General features: G+C 33.5%; 1 protein-coding gene across 1 annotated transcript in view; it reads right to left on the reverse strand.

Annotated features, from left to right (window-relative positions):
• Positions 1-12118, reverse strand: part of UQCR-C2 (Ubiquinol-cytochrome c reductase core protein 2) — a 91771-nt gene that overhangs the window by 4294 nt on the left and 75359 nt on the right. Inside the window, exons 11-12 of the mRNA XM_090371493.1 lie at positions 7624-7704; positions 3093-3166 (exon numbers count right to left, since the gene is read on the reverse strand). Coding sequence (XP_090227619.1) covers positions 3093-3166; positions 7624-7704 — 155 coding nt within the window. The remainder of the gene's footprint in view (positions 1-3092; positions 3167-7623; positions 7705-12118) is intronic.

The raw sequence follows: 12118 nt of genomic DNA on the forward strand, positions 1-12118 counted from the left end.
TGTATATTTAGATTTAAAAAGCTGGGGGTGCTGCAGTTCTGCAGTGCCTACCAATGAGCTGCCCCTGCTCCAGAACCACAATCATCCTATAAATGGGAACAAGCTGGGATTAGAGTAAGAATCCTTAGATGGGCTGGCTGAAGGAGACAGAAGGTAGTCATAAATAAGAACCTTGGGAATGGATCAGTATAGTACGGTTGTCCCTCAGTGATCAGTGTTAGGTTCTAATTTTGTTTCTAATCTCTTTAATAACACTTGTGAAGGAGTATAAGGGAAGCTGTCAAAGTTTGCTTATGATTTGAAGGTTGGGAGAGCAGTTGTGACCAGAGCCAGGCTATGTTGCTACAAAATGATTTTGACCAGTTACAAATATGGTCTGAAAAGTAGTAGTTAAAAATTTAATGATATTAAATGCAAGATTTTACACCTGTTGAACAAAAATCCAGGAATAACATAGGAAGGCAGAGTGTTTTCCCAACTGAATTTCACTTTAAAGGCTCGATAAATCCTATCAGTGATTTATGGAGCCTTTGCAAGTAAGGAAAAGGAAGTCAGTGTTTCTCTATACAATGGTGAGACCATATTTAGAATGCCGTATTCTGCTCTGGGGCTACATCTAAAAAAAAAAAAAAAAAAAGACAGAACTTCTAGAAAAAAAAAGGTTCAAAGGGTGGCCAGATTAGTGAGGGAGAGTTAAACATTGTCCCTATGAGGACTGACTTAGGTGTGGAACTGAAAAGCATAGTAACAAGCTTTTTTGTGTGTGTGGGGGAGGGGGTACAGAGGATTTAAAGGATCTAGCAATATTAGTTATTCTGTCACTGATACCAAGTACACAAAGATGATTTTTAACGCTGTGACAATGGTAGTGGGGGTGGGAACAGGAAGAAAGTGCTGAATACTAAGCATAATACTGATATACTGATAGTGCATATTGTTGTATGGCTTTAGTCATGGCACACTTGATGAAACTTCTCTGATGCTAAAGACAACCTCATGCCAAAAATGCATTAGTGCACTGTCCCTATAAACAATGTCTTTTAACAGTTAGTTTTTTACTCTGAAAAGGTTTTAAAAAAAATCACTTTTTTCAATAAAAAAACTTCTATCTCAGACCAAACATCTAAACACAAGGTTAAAAAAGTGATTTTAATTCAGCCATTTCCCTTTAGCAAGCAATGTTGTCACAGAGGATCAATATATCTTGAGAATTCATTATTTAATTTATTTATTTTTGGCTAGAACTGCATAAGCTTGTTTCCTTATACAGGGTGTCTCAAAAATATTGGTACAAACGTTTAGGGGAGGTAGGTAACATCTAAAGGAATGACCCATAACTGGAAACGTCACCGTAAGTCGGTACACGGCGCTGTTCATCAGTTCGCGAGAGGGAAAATTTCTGGTTTACTCATTTAAGCAGTAGTCGCCGCACGAAGAGCATGCATCGATATACAAACTGTGATTAGCAGAGGGCAATGGACGAGCCGCTCAACGAATTTATGGAGAACGCTTCCCAGACAGACTTATACTGGACCACCATTTGTTTGCATGTGTGCATCAAAATTTGTGTGATTATGGGTCATTTAGAGGTAACAGGAGTAGTGTGGGCAGACCATGTTTGACGCGAACTCCCGCCATGGAAGAAAGTGTGTTGAATGCCGTCCAGAATAATGCTACTACCAGCACACGTGCCGTTGCCTCTGCCTTAGGAGTGTCTTGTTGCAGTGTACAGTGTGTCTGGCACCACGATTCCTTATACCCCTTTCATCTCCAAAGGGTTCAGTTACTGCTCCCCCAAGATCATCCTGCACATGTGGCTTTTGCACAGTGGTTTCTCCAAGAAAGTGTTCAAGACTTGAATTTTTCAGCCTATGTTTTGGTCACGGATGAGGCTTATTTCACTCGGGAAGGCTTATTCAATCAGCACAATGCTCATGTGTGGGCTCACAACAACCCACACGGTGTGCACCCCCATGCGGCACAATACCACTTCGCAATAAATGTGTGGGCAGGTATGGTTGGCGACTGCTTAGTCGGCCCATACCTGTTACCATCCCGCATGAACTCTGCTAAATATCGGATCTTTCTAGAACTGGACGATGTTCCAGCAAATGTGAGACGCAACATTTGGTTTCAACATGACGGGGCACCTGCCCATTACGGAAGGTGTGTTTGTGACCATTCGAACAGGCATTTTGGGCGTCGATGGATTGGCCGTGGTGGACCCATTGCCTGGCCCACACGCTCACCTGATTTATCGAGCCTTGATTTCTTTCTGTGGGGGACCCTCAAATCTATCGTGTATGAATCGCCTGTGGAGACAGAAATGGATCTCGTGGCGAGACTCATCTGCACTGCTGCTACTGTCAAAAGAAACTCCAGGTGTGTTTGACTGTGTCTGCCAATCCATGATGCATTGGTGTCACACATGCAATGCGTCTCATGGTGGAACCTTCAAACATCTGTTGTAACATCATGAAATGCATTCATCTCGTACTCCATTGTTAATATTATGTAAAATAAATGTTTGCCACTAATTACTGTCTTGTGTCATTTCTGCTTCTTGTGCCTCTGCTACTACTTTCCCGTGACGTTTCCGGTTATGGGTTTCTATGCGATTCACATTCCTTTAGATGTTACCTATCTCCCCTAAACACTTGTACAAATATTTTTGAGACACCCTGTATAATTCTGCCAATACTACTTAGAGTACAAAAATTAACAGAAAAATATCCTTTAGTGCAGAGTGAAAACTTTTAAATATGAGGATTTCATTATTTTGCTATTTGTTCCATATAAAAAACAGGAAAGGAAGCAAGAAAGTTAAAAGGAAAAAAAAAAAAAAAAGTGGCTAAACATACAGCCAAACAACAACTAACACACAATAACTTCTTATGTAGCTCTACATAAGGAAAACAGAATTTTTTAAGCATTTAAATTCATATAAGTATAAAATTAATATAATTTTAATTGAAAGTAATTTAATTGTAAAAATATATTACAAGGAAAGTTTTCAAAATTACTGCTGTTTCAAAATGTTTTATTTTATATATGAAAAAAAAAAAAAAAAAAAAAAAATTATTTATACATACTTGGCTGTTGCAACATCTTTTTCAGCCAGCTTTTTCGTTTCCTCCCGCATCTGAGTAACAAGAGTCTTCAAAAGCTAAAGTAAAATAAATTTAAGATAATGCAAACAAATCTGATAGTTGGAAGTGATTGTATTAGCTAATGGGCTACATCACTTCAATTCAGGCCATGATGCATAATTTTATGGGGCACAACTTAGAGCTATAAATGATATCACAGCCCTAAGTTGAGGCGTTTGAAGTGAAGAAATTGGCTTTTATTTGATGAAACAAATGAGAATTATACATAAAATAGATATAAACAAATTGCAGGAATCCCAAGAATATATTAGCTGAATTGCTATGTATATTCTTAATAATGATAAACTTATATGTAATTATTTGGACACTTAATGATGGTTAAACTGAACAAATTTACTAAAATTTCAGTTGGAACCCTTAAAAGACATATTTTAGGCTTCCATCTGGGAATAATCTTGAATAGGCAGTATTTTGATTTAACTGTGAAAATAGGAATACATGCAACTAAGGAAGTGTGTGGTTAAATTTTGAGAGAAAAATTCAACTTTATCAACTAGCAAATAAAAAAGAAGTGTGTGTAAGAGCACTCATTCAGCTCTAAAGACAGCACAAAATTTGAAACAAAAAAAAAAAAAAAAAAAAAAAATTGCAAAAAATTGTTTAAGAAATTGAAAATGTGTAGTACTATTCAAAAGTTATAATAATGTATTTAAAAACAAATATCTCTTTAACTTCAGTAGTTTTACATTTTCAATGCAAAATAACTGAAATATTTCAAAGTATTTCCCTTGGGATTTACTTCACGCAGTGCATGTGCACTGTGTGAAGTGACTGCCATTATTGGAAGAATGTCTGAAATTATTTTTTGTAATACTGTCAAGTATCTCTTTATGATGAAACGGAAACTATAGTTTCCGTTTCATCATAATATAGTTTTTGATGAAATGGAAACTATAGTTTCCATTTCATCAAAAGCATTTCTATTTCATCTTTGGCTGGAAGTTTATTAACTTTACCTCTACATGAAGATGCAGAGGTGGAGTTAATAATTTCAACCTCGGTAATGTCTTGATATTCCATTGTTTCAGGTCTTTGAACTAGAGTATAAATAATTCTTGCAATATAAACTTTGCTTTGTTGATTCTCTTTATCCTCACAAGAATTATGGAGGTATAGAAGGACACTTTCTAAATCAGTGAATCTTTGTTCTACTTGAAATTTTAATGCAATGTACAACTCTTGCTGAACAAAACAGAGAACAGTTTTGTTCAGCAAGTGATTTCATCATAAACTGTAGTCACAATTGCAGTTAGCAAATTTCACTGGAAGAAGAGCTGAAATTGCAATTGATATAGTACTGAATTCATTCTCAGTGAAATTAATTTTAGAATTAAGATCAATCAATGCTTTTTGAACACAATTTCTTGATTTATAATAGAACTATACTGAGTTCCTATCATTTATTTCTCTGTGGTCTTTAAATGTAATATTATTCATTCTGGATAATATTAATCTGTAAAATATATACATTAATATAATAACTAAATTAATAATTCTTAGTAGAAATGACAATTGATAAGCATAAATTGTGTACCTTTATTACTTACTGTTAATATTAGCAGTGTATTAGAATAATCAATCAATTAATAACAAAGAAAATGTCTAAAAACGAGGAAACCTTGTTCTTTCAATTATATCGCACTACACTGCAGGAGACAGTGCTTGGCACTACACCAACTATTGTGTGTGTTGTTATATGTGTCACCATGAAATATCGTGGGCAACTTTCAAACTCCAAATTTGGGAGGTTTTCCATTAATTGGCAGCGAGGTGTCACTAGCCTTATTGTTGGAAATCCCAGTGCTTAGGACCAGTCAGATAGACAGATAGACACAGGCATATTGTTGCTTTACACAAGTGGCTTGCATATTGCAAGTTGCCAGTTTTTGTTTATGCATATCTAAATTGAAAAATAAACTTTTAGTTCTAGAATCTAAGGCTAGAAAGCTAAAATATTGAAATTTTATTAATAAAAATACTGGTATTTTGGTACCAAAAAATTGCATGAAATAATGGTATTAGTGGATTGCAATACTGGAAATCAGTATTGCAATCACTACGTGAGATGACAGGATTTGGATGTTGAACAGAAACTGTCAGACATGAAAATTACAAAGCATGTTGTACGCATTTTCCATCCATGGCTAGCATAACATAAAGGCATACAATGATCCAAACTACTGCACTTTATCCCCAAAAAACAGTCATTCTGCTGCATGACCATTCTCAAAACTTTTGGGCAGCACCTGTATCTCCACATAAAATGAACATATTCTCAAATCTGTTTATACTCCAGAACAACCACTAGGTCAGAAGAGTTTACAATTAATTATTTGACACTGAATATAATTGTCAACCATATTTAGCAGTCACGTGTCTCAAATTAATATCTACTCAAACATGTGCATTTCACTTAACCATTCAGCTATATCAGTCCTATACGTATGAATGAGGCCACATTTTCCAGACTTTCTTCTAAAATGATTGCTACCATATTTATGCGCATAATGAGCAACATTTTTAATGCTTATGTACATTCCTTATGGCACAGATTTTTTCCAGTTTCCAGATAAATGCCTAGGTTATAGGTCCAGAGATGTGTGCATGTGTCTAGTTTTTATGTTCTTGGACAGAGAGCAGTAAGAAATACCAGCACACTGCATGTTGCATAGTGAACAATGTTGCCACCATAAAAAAAAATTGCAGATCTGGTCATATGTGGAAGGAATTTTTATGGACAAGTAAAGAAATTAAATTCCATTAAAATCAAGGATGGCACTTTAAAAAAATACATAATTTGGGACAGACGGACGGACAGAGAGAGAGAGAGAGAGAGAGAGAGAGAGATATTTACATCAATTAAAGCACTGATTTCAGACTTAGTAATTGTCTATATCACCATTTCTCAAGTTATTTTATAACAAGGCCCACCTAACTAACTTGCAAAAAAATATCAACAATCCATTTTTGGAAGATGTAATTATAAACAGAAGAATGTGATGTCTTGGCCTCCTCTCAATTTTTTACATTCACAGTATAAATATAATAAACAAAAAAAAGTACTTATCCATTAACTATACATTGTAAGGAATACACATTTTATAACATTTTATAAACATATATTGTTAAAAACTTTGTAATAAATTGATTTGAAATTTTATCGAAAATTTCGCAACCCATTCAAATTTTTCTGCAATCCAACGGAGGGGCACAACTCACAGTCCGAGAAATGCTGGTCATTGTTTTCATTTCAATTAAAGGTATCGGAGATGGTAGTTTTCTTGAAACAGGTGATCCTAACCTAACCATTTAGGGTTTTATTCCTTACCAGCCCTATTACTGGTACACATCAATATTTCTAATATAAATATTTGTATTCTTGTCCTAATAGGAAGCACAGCTGACAGTATTCTCTCTCACACACTGCGTGAGAAAGGCCTGAGTTTAATTTCTGCTACTGGCTGAAGATGAAAATACTTCCCCCACTGTGATGTGAGGACCCCCCGACACACACCATGACTGAATTACTCAGTCTCAGGTGAGGGTTATGTACATTTTTTCTCATGGAATTTTTTTCTTTTACTCCTGCAAAATAAACAAAACTTTAAAATACAAGCAATTTGTAGACAGAATATATGACATGACCTTTAGTTGCCTTAATACTAAGGTAATGAAATGCACCATTTAATTTGACTTGGTGCATTATGGCTTAAGCTGCCAGTAAACACAAAATTGATCAATCAATCAATGCAAGTGTGATACAACTTAAAATTAATAAAATGATGTGGCTGAGGGGTGAAATAAAAGTCACATTTTTCTACTCAACTCAGTGTTGCAATTATACGAGTGTGTTGGGGGGTATGGGTGTTTAATGGCACATAGGCTACTGTGGCTATAGTGTGCCTATTCATAAGAATGTTAGAAAATAATTAAGAATGAAGTCAGCTCAATTTCATTTCAGTTCAGGAACTATTCATACATTCTAATTTGTTTCAAAATTCAGAAAAGTTCATTAATATTTGCCTCCTCTCCAATGATATGAATAATGTCACTGGTTCTCAGAGGTTAGCCAGAGAATGAAGTACTGAATTTTGATGTTGATAGTGTGGACAGTCAGTTAAATCAAGAAAGAGCAATTTTTTGAGAGCAGTATGTATTTTCTGCAAGAAGTATGCTACTTTGATATTAATTTCCTTATTCACATGTCTTTGATTTTGTATTTTCTGACATGATGGCTAAAGGGCATACTTTCAATGCAGAAGCTGTTACTAATAAATCAAGACAGTGCTCTGGTTTTAACTAAAAGATTTATGAAAATTTAGAATTTAAAATTTTTTATTTTGTTATTAAAATTTTCAGCTATTGAAACTATTTCCAGTTACTCCTATAGCTTTAAATACACTACTCAATGTTATATGATATGCATTAAGTAAAAGAAGACAAACGCACTTACACTAGGCATATCACCTGGTTGACCTGCCACAAAGAATCCAAAGAGTCCTGTGTCAGCATAACTGATGTTCACACTAGTTACCTAAAGAAATTATGATAAAAAATATAACAGGAATTTACATTACATTATAATTACACTAAAAACAAATTTGCATTAAGATATTGCATGATGTGCTATGAAAACAAAATTAATTCATCATGAGATAAGTCACTGATATCATCATCATTCAATTTGTTACCTCATGGGAGATTAAGGTCCCTATGATAGTACAAATCTTTTCTGGTCTACAAGCCTTCTAGTCAGTGGCACGTTATCCTATGAGCAAAAAGGGCAATTGCCTGTGGCCCCATCAACAGGGGGTCCCAAAGTCCCCAAATCAATATTCTATAAACTCATTTTTGTAGTAAAAAAATCAGAAATTAAATTTCGGTCCCATATTTGGGGACCCTAAATTGCAGGTGTGATGCAGGTGTATGGCAAGAAAATAGGACAGAAAATGAACCTTCCAACTTTACAGTATCAGTCAGCGTTATTATTGATCAAATTGAAAACAATACCGACAACGCAACTGTGTACAATATTAATGATAACAATGATAAAAATATTAATACAAATATCAATGATAATAAGGATCAAAATATTAATAAAAACAATATCAATGATAATAATGATAAAAATACGAATGCAATACATACAAATAATATCAAACATAAAACATACATTAAAGATGTTGCTTTATGGCAAAACCCCATCACAAATGATTTTATTGAGTTTTGCCTTCGCGAAAAACCGCAAACTTTTGGAAACATTAAAAATTCAAATCGAAATTTTAATTGTGATGGAAAAATCATTACGAGAAAATTAAACGAATCCCATTTCTATTTAAGTAGAGCTAATGGTACCACAGAAAAAAAGAGTGGTTAATATTTTCAGAAACCACAAAATCTGTGTACTGTTTTATTTGCAAATTGTTTTCAGTTAAATCGAAAAAAAAATTATTACTTACTGCATGTAATGATCGGAAACATATTGTTGATATTTTAAAAAGGCACGATGAGTCTAGAGAACATAAGGAAAATATGTGTGTGTATGTAAAGCACTTGAAAAGTGTAGGAAGAATTGATTTAGACTTGATAAAAGCTTATGAAAAACAAACAAATTATTGGCGTGAGGTTCTAAAAAGAGTTGTTGCAACTGTGAAACTGTTAGCTTCATTAGGGTTGGGATTTCGAGGGCATGAGTAGGAAATTTTATGAGTTGCTTAGAATACTTAGCTAATTATATGTTTTTGAAAACCCACTTAGAAACTTATGGTAAATGTGGTAAAGGACAGGTGAATTATCTTTCTAATACTACGTGTGACGAATTCATACATTTAATAGCCGCTAACATAAAAAATACAATTATTAATGAAATCAAACAGGCTAAATACTTTTCACTTATTGTTGACTCTACTCCCGACATAAGTCACACAGATCAATTATCATTTATTATACGATCGATATTTAGATAAAGAAAATAAAATTCAGGAACTTTTCTTGTCTTTCCTACATATTGAAAAGCACGATGCTAGCTACTTAGAAAATATTATAACTTCAAAATTAACGGAATATGGTTTAGATATTCAAAACTGTCAAGGACAATCTTACGACAATGCAGCCAACATGTCCGGGATATACAACAGGTTATAAGCAAAGATTAAGAGCCATAGTAAAACTGCATTTTATGTCCCTTGTGCGGCTCATAGCCTAAATTTAGTGGGAAATTCTGCTGCAGAAGCTTGTCCAAAAGTACTCCATTTCTTCGATTTTATTCAAAATTTATTTGTATTTTTCTTTTCTTGTACAAAGAGATGGGATATTTTAATGAAAGCGACTACAAAAGGAAATGTAACATTAAAAGAAATTTGTTCTACAAGATGGTCCTCAAGAGCAGATGCAATTTTAGCTGTTAAGATGAATTTTTTGGCCATAAAAGAGTCTTTATTTAAAATTTTTGAAGATTGTAATGAAAAATCTGTAACAAAATTAGAAGCAAAAAAGCTATGTGAAAACTTTGAAGATTTTGAAACAACACTTTTACTTTTCATATGGAATGCAATTCTACAAAGATTGAATGCAACTAGTCTTCAAAATAAAAATTCTGATTTACACAATGCCGTAAATCTTTTAAAATCGTTATCTTTGTACATATCAGAAGACATTCGAAACAACAATGAATTTTTTGATACTATAGCACAGAATGTTTTGCATTAACAAAACAATACAAATTATGAGTCAGACAAAGGGAGAAAACACAAAAGAAAATTACATTTTGATGAGAAAAGGGATGGAGATGAGGATGTGCAATTGGCAGGCAAACAACGATTTATAGTGAATTGTTTGAATGTTATTCACGATCAGTTGGTATCAGACATTCAAAGACGTGTTGAGGATTATCAAAATATTTTAAATTATTTTGCCATATTAATAAATATCAACTTAAAAGAAATTTCACTAAATGAGTACGATGAATGTATTTTAAATTTAATAAATACGTATTCAAATGACATAAACGTTAGTATTTTTAAGGAAGAACTTACCCACTTTGTACATTTTGCAAAAAATTAAAATTTAAATTCTCCTTTATTAATGTATAAAGCGATTCAAGAAGGGCTAGTTTCTACGTTTCCTAATGTGGACATAATTTTAAGAATATATTTAACCACACCTGTTTCTAATGCATCGGCAGAGTGTTCTTTCAATGTACTTAAAAGAATTAAAAATTACATTAGAAATTCTTTAGGTCAAGAAAAATTATGCAATCTGTCAATTATTATGCATTGAAAATGACATTACTAGTGGGGTTGATTATAATGAGCTGATTGATAATTTGCAGCTCAAAAAGCACAGAAAGTGAACATATAATAATGTTCTTAAAATTTTCATTCTAATTACGACTTTTATTAGATAATTTGTTATGTTCCGTTAAGAATTGTTTTTATTTTTAATTTATAGAAAGTTTGTTTCGTTATATTAAATATATATTATTCTAATTCTCGTTTAATTAATCTAGTTTATTATTTAATGCAATAAAAGTACTTAAATACTAATTGAGTTCATTTATGACTTTTTCTTGTGGATTATACTTAATCTATATACAGTATAAAAGTTCTTTTAAATGTCATACATGTAATTTTGTTTTATTTTTAATAAAATTATATCTACAATTATTATTATTTAGCTTTTTGCATGAGTAAGAGTATACCGGAGGCATGGGATTTCCCCCCGAAGAAAAATTCCATAGGGCCCCCAAATTAAAATTTGCCCGGGGCCCCATGAAGTCATAACGCGCGCTCTTGTAGTCAATATTTGTTAGCATGCTATCCCATTTTTTGTTAGATATATTGTCAGTTATAATTCCTATTAGTCTTTCACTAAAATAGAAAATGCAAGCAATGTTCCTGTAGTGTAAAACTGAAAGTTATGGAATTTGAGCCAAAACCTACCTGGGACCAACAAAACTGACAATTTGATGTCAATCAAACTTTTCCTTCTTGAATAACTGGACATCTGAAACTACATACGGTAGATGCTTGATATCCATCAACTTTGCAATCCATCATTTCTCATATCTGTCATCCACTAATTAACACTATTATTCTCTTATCCATCATTATGTAACTTTCAATCATTCAGCTGCATCAGTCTTCTAGGAGTGAGCAATCCTTGGGAAAAATTTTAAGACTAGTTTTCTCCCTTCTTTTTGCAGCAAAGTTTGATCTTTCAGACAAAGGCTTTGCCTGAAAGGTCAAATGAGGAAAGATAGGAAGTCAAGGATCAACCTCACTTATTGAAATGAAACTGAAAATTACTGCTCATTTTGAAGTTGGCATACGAGGAGTCAAATGTGGAATACCACCCATAGCAGTAAGGATAATTGTAGTTGATAAACCACAAAATAAATTACTGGCACACAGTTAGATGTTTGAGAAATTAGATAAAATAATCTGGATTTCTGATCAGCAATCTAAGGGAGTTAATGTGAATTCCATACTGCAGGTAGAATTTTTCACAAGTGTGGGTTAATTTGATAAATTTAAATCATGAACTGGTAAGAGTACATTTGGAATACTGCATTCTGGTGGCTGCAACTAAGGAAAGACACCGAACTGCTTGGAAGGTCAAAAAAGAAACAACTCGTTTTAAGAGTGAAAAAATCAATCAAGTAAAAAGTATAAAGATGTAGGTTACAAACCAGGGAACTGGACATAGTTTGAGGGGGAGGATCTGATTGAGGTGTATAAAGCACTGAGGAGGAGGAGTAGTAGCAGCAAAATGAACAGCCATGAAATTCTCACTGAAATGGGATATAAAATTGCGTGTGTACCCTGTACCACAGAAGACATTTTATGTGAAAGCATCTTTGATGAAAGTCAGAACTGTTTTAAAATCGGACTGAAGTTATGAATGATGTAATGTTTCATGCTCATGCCTGCTACTTACTCTACTGAATC

The sequence above is a fragment of the Mastigoproctus giganteus genome, chromosome 4 (genome assembly GCF_048544385.1).
Source record: "Mastigoproctus giganteus isolate SK-2022 chromosome 4, ASM4854438v1, whole genome shotgun sequence".
NCBI classification, from domain to species: domain Eukaryota; kingdom Metazoa; phylum Arthropoda; class Arachnida; order Uropygi; family Thelyphonidae; genus Mastigoproctus; species Mastigoproctus giganteus.